Raw genomic sequence first — 17,911 nt, 5'->3', positions numbered from 1 at the left:
AATAAATTGTAATCATAATATTAAATTAGTTATATTAATACCATAAGGGTAGGAAGATAATATCATAATACTGGTCTTACTATTGTAATTAATATGTATTATTTTGTTTTACCATTCATTAATATTATAATATTGCTTTTACCATTTCTAGATTTTAGTAATTTTCACTTCTATTAGTTATTAATTTTTTGTTTTTTGTTTTATTTTTTATTTAAATTTTGATTTTTTTTTTTCATTTTTCTATTATTTCTATTTTGATGAATTATAAGTTTTTCCTCCATATTTTATTAGTTGTTTTATTTTTGTATTATTTTTCTTTTATTGGTATAGAACATTCATTTTTTTTTTTATATTTTGACTTTCTATTAATTTGCCTTTCACAAAAAATGTACTCTATAGCTTAAAATTAGGAATTCAATTTTTTATTATTATTTAAATTGATTTATTTGTAAAGTGATTGGTTGAGGTCTTATTATAGGCTTTTTAATAACTTCCATTTCTATTAGTTACTAAATTTTTGTTTTTAGTTTTATTTCACTTTTATTCAACTTTTTGATTTTGATTTTTTCTATTATTTCTATTTTCATGAGTTATAATTTTTTCACAATATTTTTAAATTAAAGAGACTTATTATTATATTAAAAACATATTTTAATAAATTTAATTATAAACAATTATATATATTAATAGAAATAAAACGCACATTCTATGTGTATTAATATAAATAATTTTAGTTAATTAGATTTCTTAATTTTTGACAATAACATTTAATAATATAATATTTTACTAATAATTTTATTTTTGTAATAAATTTTTTATTTAATTAAATTATATTTAAGCTAAGCCAAAAATACTAGATAATATATAACCCTTGTTAATTTTGAATTTAATTAAACTACATTTCAACTAAACTACAATACCAACAACTAAACTACAATAACAACCCTTAATAAATTGCTTAAATTTTTTCTCTTTAAAAAATTATTTAATTACCCTCCAAACATATTTTAGAAAGTTGTACCATTCCCATGTTAAAGGATTCCTCTCGCCTAGGCTTTTTGACCATATCATTCCATTTCACTTCTAACTGAAAGTTTATAAAGCCATCCCCACTACGCGTACCTATATCACGAGTTTCATCTTCACTCTCTTGTACAGTTGTATCAGTGTACTAGGTTAGTGGGTAGTGCCATTGATTATGGAACACTTTCACGCTCTTCCTCCGGAATTAAGAAGGCAATGTCTTCTAAGGGTGCCTTCCACATCCCACAACACCATCGCAGCTGTATGCAAAAGCTGGGAGGCCGTGGTGAAGAGCCCCCAGTTCTATGAAGACAGAAGAAAGCTTTGCATTTCCCAGCAGTTTATATGTTTGATAGAGTTCCGGACTTATCATTATCAATACTATCCGATAGAGTTCCGGACTTATCATTATGAATACTATCCTTCTGCTCAAGAATTTGTGATTACTGTGCATGACCCTGTACAAGGGACCTGGGAAGAACTCCCTCGCCTTCCTGGGCAAGGCACCTGGGAAGAATTCCGTCGCTTTCCTCGTGGAATTCCAGACTGTTTCCGCTGCGTTTGTGTCAATCGGAAGCTTCTTTTGATTGGCGGAAGGAATTCCAACTACGTGGAGAGACAATATAGTGTTTTCATCTATGATTTCTCCTCTGCTAAATGGAGCCGTGGCAGAGACTGTCCGCTAGAAACAGTCCATGCCGCTTGCTCCGTTTCCGCGGAAGGGCTCGTTTATGTTGCCGGAGTAAAGGAATTCCATGGGCCCGTTTATGTTGCCGGAGTAAGGGCTGTGCGCGGAGCAGCAGTTTACAATGTAGAGAAAGACGAGTGGAAGCTTCTCCCTCATATGAACCAAAAGTGGGACCATTGCTTTAGCACTTTCATTGACGGGAAATTCACCGTTTTTGATGGTGATAGTGCACCATGGGTTAAAAGTTCGAAGGCCAATGCGGAAGTTTATGATCCTCAAAAAGGGGCGTGGACCACGCTTCAGGATGTATGGAATGGGCAACACCCTCGACCGTTCCACTTCCCTCATGCGATTGAATGTGTGGGCAATCCCCTCTACTGGTTCAAGACGCGGGAAGGAATGAATGTATATGATTCCAAGGCAAACGTTTGGAGGTCAGTGGCTTCTCTTCCACAAACGCTTCGTAAGATTGCGTGTTGTGCAGCGTGGCGTGACGGAATTTTTGTGGGCGTTAATGGTGAGGGAACATACCCTAATGGATTTTTCCGCCCTCTCAGACGTTCTGCTTTCTATATGTTGAGGCCTCAGTGTATACAACGTGGAGCAGTAGCATCAGCGGAGGAAATGGTTGGAGAGTGGTGTCCCATTCACATTAGGAGGCCAATGGTTGGAGAGTGGTGTCCCATTCCCATTAGGAGGCCCCGAGACCCTGTCGTGGACTATCAACTGCTGTCTGCCGTTACAGTGGAGATCTAAAATTAAAATCACAACGTTTAGCATTTCATGTGAGTCTGTGCCTCTAATAACATTAGTGCTTTGCAAATCGCAGCTATGATTGACCTATGCCCCGTACATTTATATTTACTGTTGTTGCCTGGAGTGAATAGAACCAGCCTCGTTTGATAGTCAAAATTCCAATGACGTTTTTTTTTTTTTGTGGATTCCTAAAAGTACAGTTAACTGTTTTATTAGTATTATTTTTAAAAAGTTAATTTCAATTTAGTTTTAAGTTTCAAATTTCAAATTAGGGCATGGGTAAATAAAATGTACTAAGGTTTGTGGTGTTTCCGTGGATCTCAACTAGTTTCACTATAAACTTTCTAAATTGAATCTTATAATTTTTTTAAATAAATTAAATTTATATATTAATTTATTTTATTTTTGAGTCCATAAGTTTATTTTACAATATATTATGGAGGTGTAAGAACTCTGTTTAAGAAATTTACCTATTACGAATTTATTTCATTTTTGAGCTCATAAGCTTATTCTACAACACCTTATAGATGTGTAAGAAGTCTGTTTAAAAAATTTACCCATTACGAATGTGTAATATGTCTGTGTAAGAAATTTGCGAGAAGTTTGTGCTTCGGTTCATTCTTCTACTTCATACATATGTTCTTAAAATAACAATAAATTATGTTCTAAATAGAAAAATAATGTCCAATATGATAAAAAAATGAATATGCTTAAAAGTAATTAGAAGTAAAAAAATTGTGTAAGATATTTAAACCTTACACTTTTCAAAAAGATTTCAAGAGGAAATTTAAAAAAACTATTTGAAAATATATGCTAACTAATTTATGTCTTCTCCTTTTTTTTTGTAAGTTGGGTTAATCTATTAATATGTAACAAAAATGTACAGCAGGCCTAAGCAAAGTTTAACATAGTGTATCAAAGAGAATCTTGACTACCCCAACATTGGGGAAACTAGTCCGCAAAGACAAAAAATACCTAGACGGGATATCATTCTTTAAGACCAGAAAAACCAAGAACTTGAGAAGTTTTACCATGACAAAAAGAACCAGACAAATTCCAGTAGAACTAACATATTTGTTGGGTACAGTGATGAATCCAAGGCATACAAGCTATACAATCCATCAACCAAGAAAATCATAATCAGTAGAGATGTGCAGTTCATAGAAGATGAAGCATGGGATGGAATTTTAGAGAATACAGTCAATGTGAAACCATGAATACCATATGAGGAGAAAGAGGGATTGATAGTAGAAAGCAATTCATGAACAGTGACTCCCTGTACTCATATTCAAGCGCAACAAAGCAGGAAGCAAGTAACACTATCAACAAATAATATGAAAACAGCACACAGTCAAGCAAGTGCTTCTCTAAGCACGTGGAAAAGTGCAACACCAAGTGACATGTGAAGCCCATCTTCAAGAAGCATAAGAAGTCCAAAACTCATCAATTTAAATGATATTTTTGAAGAAGATGAAGTTGATAGTATCATTGGTCTAAATTCCTTATTCGCATTATTTTTTCAGGTAGATGACCCTGTCCATTTTGAAGATGAAGTCGAAGAAGAAAACTGGGTTTCGATAATGGAGGAAGAAATAGAAGCAATAGAAAAGAACAACGCATGGGAGGTAGTGAACCTTCCGCAAGTAAAAGAAGTCATTGGAGTGAAGTGGGTCTATAAGACCAATAGAAATGTTGACGGGAAGATTGAACGCATAAAGCGAGGCTAGTTATCAAAGGATACAGACAGCAGTATGGAAGAGATTATGCAGAGAAGTTTGTGCCAGTCACAAGGATGGAGACATTGCATACATTTTTGGCGATTGCCACACAACATAAATGCAAAGTGTATAAAATGGACGTAAAATCAATGTTCTTGAATGGAGTGATGAAAGAGGAAGTGTATGTTGCGCAACCACCTGGTTACGAGGTTGAAGGTCAAGAAGGCAAGGTGTATAGGTTGAGGAAATCTCTTTATGGGCTAAAGCAAGCACCACGCCCATGGTACAACAAAATAGATGCTTTCTTATTGACAATGGTTTCGACAAATGTGACAATGAGCCTACTATCTACATCAGAGCGAGTGATGGTAACATTATTATTCTTGTCCTCTATGTAGATGATTTGATTTATACAGGCATTGGTGATTTCCTCATCACTGATTTCAAATAATTCATGAAGATTGAATTTGAAACGACTGACTTGGGGTTATTAAGATACTTTTTGGGCATAGAAGTGAAGAAAACAGAAATGACACTTTTATTTCTCAAGCAAAGTATGTGGTAGACAACTTGGAGAGGTTTAAAGTGTAGAAGAGCAAGACCGCACGAACTCCAACCTTCATGGGGTTGAAGTTGAGCAAACAAGATTGCAACAGCAATGCCAATCCGACATTATACAAAACCATGATAGGTAGCTTGATGTATTTTTCGTTACTTGTTTGGATATAATGTATGCAATGAGTTTGGTGTCGAGGTTGATGGAGGCACCCAAGGAGATAGATTGACAAGAAGCGGAAAGGATTCTAAAGTATGTCAATGGGACAAAACAATATGGTATTTTGTATGCCTCAATAGATGATTTGAGGCTAGTTGGTTACAATGATAGTGATTGGGCAAGAAGTGTTGATCACAGAAAAAACACATTAGGATATGTTTTTCATTTGGGTTCTGAAGCCATTTCATGGGCCTTCAAGAAACCGCCAATAGTATCATTGTCAACAGTAGAAGTTGAATATGTCGCCGCAACAATAACAACCTGTCAAGTAGTTTGAATGAGAAGGATGTTGAGGGATCTTTGCCACCACCAAGAGGGAATGAAAACTATTTGTTGCGACAACATTTCCGCAATTGCATTGTCAAATAATTTTGTCTTTCATAATAGGACGAAGCACATTGATTCTAAGTATCATTTTATTAGAGAGTTAATTAACAATGGTGAAATTGTGTTGCAGTATTGCAGGTCACAGGAATAATTTGCTGATATTTTCACAAAGCCATTGGCACATGAAAGTTTCTTTTATCTTAGAGACTATTTGGGAATTTTCAATGATGACAATTGTGATTAAGGGGGGTGTTCGAAATATTAATCCCAACCACCGCCTCAAACACACTGCCAAACACCATGCTTGCCCAGTCAACTTCTGCAAGTTGCAAATTTTTTTCAGATGGAAGGACTGAAGTTCTGAGTAGAAGTATAATGTTGACCATTCCGCAACACATCAGAAAGTTTAAGGCACTTAATGAATTCTGGTAAATATGTGTGGGCAATCATTCACTCCACTACTATTACTGTGGAGCAAATTTTGGTGGGGCGTGTGAAAATAAATGTTATTGTGTTTTACTGTGTGTTACTCACCAACCCTTGGTGAAGTGTAAATTGTTGTAAACCTTTATTTTTTACTTTGATTAATGATTAGTGAAATGTAAATCACACTCTGTTTTTCCATGAGTTTTTTTGTGTTTTACTCAAACCTATGTGTAGTTGCGATTTACTTTTCAGCAACCGATTTCTGAGCTAGACTCCTCCTCTGCCCCTAAATTTTTTTTAAAGTGTATTTTCACTCAAGGAAAATTTTAATGGTTGAGCGCTAGTCACATGATATCATTCACTATCACTATCACAGAAAGGCATTGGGCAGAAATTGGATTGCCTTAGGTTTGGCTGTGTGACAAGCTCCCAAAAAGTTTCGGATTAGGTGGATGTGATGGGCGAGTGGTGTTAATATTTTATAGGTGGATTTGATGGGTGAGGGGTGTTAATAATTTATAGTCATGGATGTCTCTGTACTTGCATGTGGTGGTTGAAGGAAGGACCAAGGGCTGTGGAATGGTGTGAATCGAATCTGATCTAGACTCCAGAATCCCCTCCAGAATCCCCTGGCATTTATATTTTCAGAGCAAACAACAGTGGAAGGATGATGGAATTCGACTGTGAATTGAAAATAACAATCTCCAATCTTGAGCGAAGATTAATGAGGCACAACATATTTCCTTCTCTGAGAGACTTGCCATATCCCTCTCAAATTTTTGTGTTGGATTTCGAATCCAAGAATGTTTATTGGCCTTAGGCAGCTATCTTGGAATTGAATAATTGAATTGATAACGCGACACAAAAGCCATCAACATTAATTAATTTGCATTCTTTATAATTTGGCTGGTTCTCATCATTTTGCATTAAGATGTATCATGATATATACATGCTCTTAAATACCAGGATCCGAGGTAATATTATCCAATATCTCTCTTCATAAATTTGGTTGGTTTTCATCGTGTCTTATATATGCAGGCCCTTAGATGCCAAAATTCTAGGGATATTCTCCAAATTATCTTTAATTTCAAAGATATGTCGCTAATATCATATTTTTTGTTTTGTTTTTGTTTTTTATAGTGAAATAATTATGTACTTTAATTTTTTATTTTTTTTTTGTTTATTTATTGTATTTTTTAAATTAATTTGGTTTGAAACTTGATAGATAGGAATTTGTATAATCCATTTTTGTTTATTAATTGTATTTTTTAAATTAATTTGGTTTGAAATTTGTATAGTTAAATTAGATACTTTGTAAAAAACAAGCATTTCATTTTTTTAATCTAAATTTATTTATATATTAAAAACCTAGTTTAAACCATATGAAATTATATGTTTAAACATAAAATTAATTGACCAAATTCTAATTAAGAAAATCTAAATATAAAATAACAAGGGGTACATATTAGCTAGTACTTGCCCCTTAGATTAAATATAGTTTAATTAAACTTAAAAAAAATAGAATGCCATCACCAAAAATTAAGAAACTATATTAACTAATATTTTTATATTAATATATATACACTTTAGTATATTTATGTGTTTTTTTAGTAATGTATATAATTTTTTATAATTAAATTATTAAATTATGTTTTTAATATAATAATAAGTCATTTTAAATTGAAAATATAGAGAAAAAAATGAGTCATGAAAATAGAATAATAGAAAAATGGAAAAAATAAAAATCAGAGAATTAAGTAAAAAAGAAATAAAACAAAAAAAAATTACTAACTAATAAAAATAAAAATTATTAAACAAGTCGTAATAAGATGTCAACCAATAACTCTACACATAAATAGATTTAAATAATAATAAAAAATAACAAAAATTGGATTTCGAAACTATAGATAAACTAATTAATTTAGTAATAAAAACAAAATAATGCGAAGTGAAAATAAAACTAAATACTTAGTACCATACCTACAACAAATATAATAAAACATTATTGTTTAATTATCAGTAAATATTTCAACAATTAAGATATGAAATAAATTTCATAGATTTGAACAAATGAAGTTGGATCGTTAAAAATATCTGTGCAACACGTAACCAGATATGGCCTTTCATGTTTTGCCGCAAGAACAACGCAAGTGTGTATAATCTTAGCTTCCAAATCAGACGTCTTTTCTCTGCAATTATGAATTAATTTAAATTAAAAATTTATTAAATTAAAAATTAAAAAAAAAAATTATTAAATCAAAAATTAAAAACAAATAAATTGTAATCATAATATTAAATTAGTTATATTAATACCATAATGGTAGGAAGATAATATCATAATACTGGTCTTACTATTGTAATTAATATGTATTATTTTGTTTTACCATTCACTAACATCATAATATTGCTTTAACATCATAATATTGCTTTTACCATTTCTAGATTTTAGTAACTTTCATTTTTATTAGTTATTAATTTTTGGTTTTTTGTTTTATTTTTTATTTTTTTTTTTATTTAAGTTTTTGATTTATTTTTTTCTATTTTTCTATTATTTCCCTTTTGATGAATTATAAGTTTTTCCTCCATATTTTATTAGTTGTTTTATTTTTGTATTAATTTTTTTTTATTGGTATAGAACATTCAATTTTTTTATTTTTTTTTTACTCTCTATGAATTTGCCTTTCACAAAAATGTAATCCATAGCTTAAAATTAGGAATTCATTTTTTATTATTATTTAAATTGATTTATTTGTAAAGTGATTGATTGAGGTCTTAGTATAGGCTTTTTAATAACTTCCATTTCTATTAGTTACTAAATTTTTGTTTTTATTTTTATATCACTTTTATTCAACTTTTCGATTTTGATTTTTTCTATTATTTGTATTTTCATGAGTTATAATTTTTTCACAATATTTTTAAATTAAAGAGACTTATTATTATATTAAAAACATATTTTGATAAATTTAATAATAAACAATTATACATATCGATAAAAATAAAACACACATTCTATGTGTATTTGTCACGATCTCCATGCGAAATATACCAAATAAAAAAAAAATTTAATTATAAATCTAAACCCTTCATATACGCATGTACTATTCAACCCTTAATTACCGACATGTAACATGGTTACTATACATAGGTTTCCCTTGTAATGCATAGACTTCCTCTGATTATATATGAGGCATTTTGTTTTATCGTTGTATGGACTATCATGTCCATTGGTTTACCATTCATCCACCCAAACGCCAGGTGTGAGGGGACTTTAATATCTCATCTACCCTGGCCAGGTGGCTGGCATCGTACATGACCCATGTGAACCTTTGGAGGGAACGCTGTTGTTTGCGCGCCAACTCCCATCTGACGAACGGTGAGGATGTTCTGAGCTGATCTAAGGGCTCATAATGAATCTAGGGTTTAGCGGGTTTATAAAAGTCTCAGCCCGCAAGACTTGGGTTCATTTGCACCTGTTCAACGGTGGTGCTCACTTCTGCTCCGCGGATTCCTATCTGCTCTTGGTGCCGACTCTGTCCAGTCAACTCAGGTATTACCCGCCGAGTCTCAGCTACAACACATAGATTATTCTCTTGTTCAGTATCATTATCACAGGGTCTATCGTTCTGGTTATATTAGTCTAACTTCGAGTTCTGGTTTGTGCAGGCACTGGTTCCTTGGTCTCCATACCGCTCCAGGTAACTCGGGCATCCAGAACATTCCAGGTATTTCTCCTACATGGGTTTACAAAATCACTGTGTATTTGAAATCTTAAGGGTTTACTTGCGGGTCATGCTTGATTCGATCCTTCGACCTGGGGTTTCCTCCTGACAACCCCCACCTGTTGTCTCAGGTTCACCCTCTTCGGCCAAACCAGATTAGGATATGCGGTAGGCCTTCTTGTGCCGGAACCGTGTCTAATCTGGTTATGCAAGGTTGATATATGTATTCGGTTTTCCGTTCAGATTGTAAAATCTTACTTGGAGGGCTCACGGCAACCCTTGCCGGAACTTGATTTAAGTCAAGACTGTTATTTAACTCTTCTATTGTTATGGTGTTCATAATGAATTTGTCAGATGTAATGTATGCTTGTCGAGACCAGGGTTTACCCTTGTCTTACGAATAGACTGTTGCCATACCCTGCGGGGTTCTCATTTTTCATAATATTGGTATATATATAAATGAGCTGTTTCTTTTGAACGCGCTAAACGTGTTTTCCATTTGTCTTGATTATGTCGATTACTGGTTTGTCTGTGTTTATATGAACTCACTCTTCAGATTTATTATGGGGTTTCATTCATTAAGTTACGGCCGTTTCTTTTTAGTAAAGTCGGCATAACCCTTCGAGGGTTTGATAATATTCACAAGGGTTTGTTTTATTGAAACCCTCTGTTCACACAACCTCTCGTGCCTGAGACGGAAGTTAAGTGACCGCTGTCACAGTATTCTGTGCATACAGAGTGTCTCACAGGTTAATTATATGTTTTCGTTACAATCGTCAATGTTATAATCATCTTTCAATGGGTTGCATGTATTGTGGAATGAGACCCTAAGTACTGGGTTCGATGAGTTGTATCTAATAACGGCTTTCCATATTGAATGTGACACATAATGTCCTCTGCATTTCGTGACTTTCCAATTATTCAACATATATGCTATTTCCATTTCTTCAGTTATAGATTTTAATGGTTGTTCCACCATCGAACCCTTCATGCATTATCAATGTGCGTTTACTGTTATGATTCTGAAGAACTTTATGAAGTTTACATACGAATCCATGTAATCATGTATCGATTCATACAGTCAGTTATGTCTTGGTTTTCACAGCTAATATATTTCGATTCTCTATGGTTTATGCATTGTTTCTACAACATTCTTATATCGACTCTATCTGTAGCTTGTATATAATCTTACAGCTTCCAGATATCGACTCGGTCTGTACCTATGTATTGTCCTCACAACTATCATATATTGGTTGTCTGTAATTTATGCATTGTTCTACAGCTGTCACAGATTGACTCTGTCTGTAGCTTATGCGTTAAGCACCATTCCAGTACTTATAACATGTATCAGTTTTCCTATATTTACCTGTAATGTTTACAGTGGACAGTCTCTGCTTCCTTGCTTAATAACTAGCACTAGCATATTCTTAGCACTGATTATTGTCAGTAACCTTACTTTTACTTTTATAAGCAACAGAGAACTGGTTTTCATTTCCTTCTAATTTTCTAATACATAGATTAAGGAAAAGACTAAATCTAGTGAATAATTCATACCTGGTTCGCCAGCTACAGAAGGTAATGCTCCAGATGTTCACCTGTAGTCATATGATTGCTCTTATCCTCCCAACCTTGAGATCCACTTCACACTGGATTCTCCCCCCGAGCAGTCTTGCAGGCCTACAGCCCTCAACAAGACACATGCACTCCTGTGCTGGGTTATCTGGTCTCTACCAGACTTAACCTCTTTCTCAGGTTATCTGGTCTCTACCAGACTTAACCTCTTTCTCAGGTTATCTGGTCTCTACCAGACTTAACCTCCTTTCTGCCTCTGTTCTCTCATGGAATTTCTCTCTCTCTGTTTCTTTCTTCAGTTCTCCCCCTTTGTTAGGGTGCTCGCTGATCCCTTTAACCAATGCCAAGAATTAGTTGTAACTGAAATGTAATTTAAAATTACTTTTACGCAGGTTTGAATAACTGATTGGTAATTTAAAATTACTTTACGTGGGGTAAATCACAATAGGTATATTACATACTCCCCCCCTTAACAGGAACACCGTCCTCGGTGTTCATCTTTCGTCGGAACTTTGATATTTACTCGTGGTATTACCATCTAATCCACACAAAATGTGATCCTTTCTCTTTGAAATCAACGATTTCATTCCGACAAACAACGTAGTAATGATATAGTCATAAGAAATATCATTAATTATAAGCATCAATAGTCATAATCATTCGTAATTGCAAAAATATGCAACTTCTAATCGCCACCACCTGGCCCTTATTCATTCATAATAAACAATTCTCTGTGTCAACTTACCATAACTTACCATCTTATGCTTGAAAATCATGAATACTTCCATGTAAGCCTGTTAATAAAGATTGGACAATTCTTCACCCTTCCATGGTAAGTAGTTCCTGCAATATATGACTAACAAATTCAACCACATTAGTCACTATATTTTGAGTCAAATGAGACACTTTTGACTATCAATCAATTGTGCAATATTAGATGCTTTCTAAATCACAGTACTTTTACAAGTACTTAAAGAGCATTAACACTAATCATCAAATGATGAATCACTGCTCACGTGCACACTGAACGAATTCTCACTAAAGACATTCGTAAAGTACTTCGAGAAGTACCAAAAGAGCACCTAGCTCTCTAATCATCGAAACAGTCAATCACTGCATCAAGCAAGAATTGTCTTAGCTCCCACTAAGATGTTCACAACATTAATAACACAATAAAGGAATTAAAATTTCCATTTATTCTTTATTGAGCACTAAGCTCATTTCTTATTAAATGTGCATAACATACTTTACACATCTATATGTAAAATTCCTTTTTAACATAACATATAGCTGATTAGTTAATTCCTTTAGCCATTAGTCCACAATGGACTAAAGAATTCCCAATCCATGGAGATTGGTTCTCACAACCAACTCGAGTCATTTTTGACATCCAGATAGTTTCTTTGATAGAGACCTTACCAGATCTAACATGGAATTTCACTGGCCAACCAGCTCAAGAATTCCAGGGAGAATGAATCTGGCAGACAAGTACCATCAACCCCTCTGGGCAGATAGCTGCCATCAACCCAACTCCGGGCAGACAAGTACCATCAACCCCTCTGGGCAGGTAATTGCCATCAACCCAAGCACTTGCAGGTCCTACTCGACCGCAACTACACTGGTCTCGCCAGTAAACGCAGGTCCTACTCGACCGCAATCACACTGGTCTCGCCAGTAAACGCTATCTGATCCTAACCAGACGTAGCGTACACAGGAAATTCTTTCCTTTTATGCCATCTGATCCCAACCAGACATAGCATGAATATTTCTCTTTTTTCATCTCTTTTTCAAAGTAATTTACACAATGAACCATATGAACATTATCATTAGCACAACAGACATGCATGTATACCATGCATTTACACTTAACCCCAACATGGGTCCACACATCAAGATTGATGGGAAACATATCCATCATACACGTTGTATGCATGCAAATTTTCCAAATAACATAATTCATGCATATCATATAACATCATTCTTTCTCATTAATAATTGCATTTCACATTGCAGCAATTTACGTAGTGAGTTTTCTTGTTGCCATTAAGCTACCACCACTTAATCCCATCAGCAACGTTAGTTATAAATATGCATCAGTTAACACGTATTCCATTTCCAAGAATGTTCCTGCATACAATATTGTTATGTATAAAAGCATATGCAAATACTCATTAATGTATAAATGTCAACAACAGTTGAGTTAATAATCTAACCATTTCCAATTTTGCCATAGTCTGTTGTTCCAATTCAAATCATCATTAATGGAGTATTAGCTTACGTTTACTATGTCTAGCTTTAGTCATGCATTGTGAATGTAATTAAACATAATCTCTCTAATAAAGATCATAACTCCATATCATAATGGCTAATCTTTGTGCATACTATTGCTTATCGTATAAGCCCTTCTTTAATGTATGCAACACTTATTCCCTTCACTAGAAGACCACCATCATTTCATACGACAAACCACATACCTCTTTCTTAAAGGAAGTCATTTTAATCCTCATTTCTCTATCTTCAGATGTGAGGGTTTCTCAAGATTCCCTTTCCAGAAATTATTAAAGGTTTCTATCTTTAGGCATAAAAATCAGGATACAAAACAAGGATTAATTATCCTTTATGTATCAAAATCAAGCAATCAACACAGCTCATCCAACAAGACAATCTCTCCAAGAGATTTATCATTTTCAAGGAAGCTAGCATGACCACTTTCTCTAAGTACACACAGACTCATAATTCCAAGGTCAAAATAGCTACCAATATGCAACATGTGTGCTCCTAACACAATTATTTTACTTTAATGCACATAGTTCCTTTCACGAAACAAGTAAGACTTTTTGGTTCTTGTATGAACACTATTCTAATGTGTTCTTAAAGGACAGAACCTTTATTTCCATTTTCAAGAACTCTCTTAAAATCCTTTATCTTCATACATGAAGTATGCATACTCTTAGGATGAGACTATATTTATGTATATAGGTAATATACTCTTTCCTCAAGAGGTTAGGGATAAATATCTATGTGCCTAGAAGCACATCCTTAGTTATCTTTTATCATGCATGTAATGCATAATCATTTCACTAGAACTTAGAGACTAACTAGAATCATAATGCAATTAGCATATATATATATATATATATATATATATATATATATATATTTCCCAAGAAGCTTTTATCAAATAAAGATACATATTTTAATTCAAGAAAACTTGACCACCTTCCATGCTATGTCCTCGGGACATTTATATGCCTCATCCTCTTCTCTCAAGAAGATACTTTGGCTATATTTAGCAAGGATTTTATTCCAAGAAAACAACGAGAGACAAACATTTCTCTCACAAGACTCACATGTAGTCCGACTAGGAGGAACTACCAATTCTTTTTACTAAGAAGCATATAAAATAACCAATTCTTTTACTGCAAGTATTATCATAAGAAAACATATAAACAGTCAACTGCATGCCTTATCCCATTTTCTTTACCAAGAAAATCTATAAAAGAACCATTCTTTTATTGCATGCATTCAAATACTTTCTCTACTAAGAAATCATATAAGACATTCATATGTGTTCTTCAAGAAAGTGGACAAGACACTTATCTTATCCCTGGATCAACATGCATAACTAACAAGTTAAACCACCCTTACCGAAAGCAATGGCTCTACTTTATGCGATTAGAAGCATAATCTCCTAAGTGTCACACACGCACCAGAGTTACCACTTGATGCTAGACGCAACAACTATCATAACAGTACTATGTGTCTATTTCAGAACAATGACTTCTAGGAAGCATTACGAAAATCATTAACATCAATACACTATAGTTATCATTTTCCAACTCCTTAAGCATGGTCAAGGGAATACTCTCATGCACATCAAGCACTATCTAGTCATTTCCAGACTTAGAGTCTACTGCAAGATTCTAACACTCAAAGCTTGCTTTATCTGGTCATCACCACACTTAGCGATTTCTTTTTTCCTATCTCCGTCTGTCCCTACAGCACGGTCTTCTTCCTTCTCTTTGCTTCCATTTCCTTTGGAAGCATCTATAGTTGGGGAAGGTAGTTAGAGTTTACTGACAACTGTATTAACACAGATAGTCTATTTATGAGTAATTATCACATGTAGTTATACCATGAATTGGGTCCTAGAAATGTTACCCACTGAACATGCCTCTCCCATTAAGTTCACACTGGAATGCAATATGCATAAGAAATCCATTATTCCCATAGTAGAGATAAATTCAACCATCATTAAACGAGGCTCCAATGGTTTTTATCTCTCAACAAGTAATGATAAACACGTACCATGCTAATGGATTTCACTTAATTAGAGGGTAATCATCACTAAATCTATTAAGACATAAGCATATGCTATTCATCATGCATTCTTATGGTGAGTACAATTAAGAACTCTTCTCATGCACAACTGAACTATAGCACCGAGAGAGTAAAAATTTTCATACACACATTTCATGCATGTGACATTAATCAACCTTCACTTGTTTACGAATTGTAACAATCTTAGTTCAATTTAATTAATGCATATAAGTTCTATGGGTTAGTCATACAGCACTAACCAATCTCAACTACCAATCGTCTTCATGTATCCATGACAAGACCGAATCAAAAGTTAGTTATGACAATCAAGTCTCGCTACTTGACTCATTGCATGTTTCAATCAAGTCTCGCTACTTGACTCATTGCATGTTTTCAATATCTGAAGGGGTTCTTCTAATGTCCTCTTTAAACAATTTTTCATCGTATTCCAGGATGTTCCCCTAATTTATATTCATGCATTGGCTCATTAAGCTTTGTTCATTGTAACTTCAATCTAGATCAATATATGCATTGTTGTTATTGCCATATGTGCAGATCAAAAGTTGGTAGTTGGTGGTCACTTCCTCAATGAGTGTTCACTATTGTTCTTAAGTGTAATGAGTATTCAATTTGTTTGTAAGTGCGACAAAAGTTTTCATTGTCTTTTCCTCATCAGGAATCCAATGTTATGAATGTAGTTATGCAACAACTTATTACCTACTTCTCAAAGAAGTTATAAACATGAATCACACCCGTCACGCCAAAAGTAGTGTACGACATAGATGAATATGTGAATGATTAAACTCATACCTGAGTTAATGCCTACTGATGGCGTACCTCAATATCCTTTCCACTTACCAATTCCCAAAGGTGCCAGTACTGCAACCTTTAGCTTTGATACCACATTGTCACGATCTCCATGAGAAATATACCAAATAAAAAAAAAATTTAATTATAAATCTAAACCCTTCATATACGCATGTACTATTCAACCCTTAATTACCGACATGTAACATGGTTACTATACATATGTTTCCCTTGTTAATGCATAGACTCCCTCTGATTATATACGAGGCATTATGTTTATCGTTGTATGGACTGTCATGTCCATTGGTTTACCATTCATCCACCCGAACGCCAGGTGTGAGGGGACTTTAATATCTCATCTACCCTGGCCAGGTGGCTGGCATCGTACATGACCCATGTGAACCTTTGGAGGGAACGCTGTTGTTTGCGCGCCAACTCCCATCTGACGAACGGTGAGGATGTTCTGAGCTGATCTAAGGGCTCATAATGAATCCAGGGTTTAGCGGGTTTATAAAAGTCTCAGGCCGCAAGACTTGGGTTCATTTGCACCTGTTCAAATGGTGGTGCTCACTTCTGCTCCGCGGATCCCTATCTGCTCTTGGTGCCGGCTCTGTCCAGTCAACTCAGGTATTACCCGCCGAGTCTCAGCTACAACACATAGATTATTCTCTTGTTCAGTATCATTATCACAGGGTCTATCGTTCTGGTTATATTAGTCTAACTTCGAGTTCTGGTTTGTGCAGGCACTGGTTCCTTGGTCTCCATACCGCTCCAGGTAACTCGGGCATCCAGAACATTCCAGGTATTTCTCCTACATGGGTTTACAGAATCACTGTGTATTTGAAATCTTAAGGGTTTACTTGCGGGTCATGCTTGATTCGATCCTTCGACCTGGGGTTTCCTCCTGACAACCCCCACCTGTTGTCTCAGGTTCACCCTCTTCGGCCAAACCGGATTAGGATATGCGGTAGGCCTTCTCGTGCCGGAACCGTGTCTAATCTGGTTATGCAAGGTTGATATATGTATTTGGTTTTCCGTTCAGATTGTAAATCTTACTTGGAGAGCTCACGGCAACCCTTGCCGGAACTTGATTTAAGTCAAAGACTGTTATTTAACTCCTCTATTGTTATGGTGTTCGCAATGAATTTGTCAGATGTAATGTATGCTTGTCGAGACCAGGGTTTACCCTCGTCTTACGAATAGACTGTTGCCATACCCTGCGGGGTTCTCATTTTTCATAATATTGGTATATATATAAATGAGCTGTTTCTTTTGAACGCACTAAACGTGTTTTCCATTTGTCTTGATTATATCGATTACTGGTTTGTCTGTGTTTATATGAACTCACTCTTCAGATTTGTTATGGGGTTTCATTCATTAAGTTACGGCCGTTTCTTTTTAGTAAAGTCGGCATAACCCTTCGAGGGTTTGATAATATTCACAAGGGTTTGTTTTATTGAAACCCTCTGTTCACACAACCTCTCGTGCCTGAGACGGAAGTTAAGTGACCGCTGTCACAGTATTCTGTGCATACAGAGTGTCTCACAGGTTAATAATATGTTTTCGTTACAATCGTCAATGTTATAATCATCTTTCAATGGGTTGCATGTATTGTGGAATGAGACCCTAAGTACTGGGTTCGATGAGTTGTATCTAAGAACGGCTTTCCATATTGAATGTGACACATAATGTCCTCTGCATTTCGTGACTTTCCAGTTATTCAACATATATGCTATTTCCATTTCTACAGTTATAGATTTTAATGGTTGTTCCACCATCG

General features: G+C 34.6%; 1 protein-coding gene and 2 long non-coding RNA genes across 3 annotated transcripts; all 3 read left to right on the top strand.

The window, feature by feature from the left end:
* The first annotated feature begins 1,198 nt into the window (after nucleotides 1–1,198).
* LOC149253334 (F-box/kelch-repeat protein At1g80440-like) lies at nucleotides 1,199–2,467 on the top strand. Its single transcript, XM_089454447.1, has one exon. It carries the CDS (start codon nucleotides 1,199–1,201, stop codon nucleotides 2,465–2,467), a length of 1,269 nt encoding a protein of 422 aa, XP_089310573.1.
* Nucleotides 2,468–9,105: 6,638 nt separating this feature from the next.
* On the top strand, nucleotides 9,106–9,919 carry LOC149253333 (uncharacterized). Its single transcript, XR_016266195.1, has 2 exons — nucleotides 9,106–9,260; nucleotides 9,377–9,919. It is a non-coding gene; the product is annotated as an uncharacterized LOC149253333 (long non-coding RNA).
* Nucleotides 9,920–16,653: 6,734 nt separating this feature from the next.
* LOC149253332 (uncharacterized) lies at nucleotides 16,654–17,408 on the top strand. The gene is made up of 3 exons (XR_016266196.1): nucleotides 16,654–16,758; nucleotides 16,875–16,933; nucleotides 17,062–17,408. It is a non-coding gene; the product is annotated as an uncharacterized LOC149253332 (long non-coding RNA).
* Nucleotides 17,409–17,911: the final 503 nt, after the last annotated feature.

Source organism: Pinus tabuliformis, chromosome 7 (genome assembly GCF_031772625.1).
Source record: "Pinus tabuliformis cultivar Carrire ecotype Pingquan chromosome 7, CPIR1, whole genome shotgun sequence".
NCBI lineage: Eukaryota > Viridiplantae > Streptophyta > Pinopsida > Pinales > Pinaceae > Pinus > Pinus tabuliformis.
Note: the sequence above shows the minus strand (reverse complement) of the source record. Positions and strands in the feature narration are given on the sequence as shown.

Coding starts and splice junctions, on each gene's coding strand:
- LOC149253334 (XM_089454447.1), top strand. CDS start 1,199: ATGGAACACTTTCACGCTCTTCCTCCGGAATTAAGAAGGCAATGTCTT.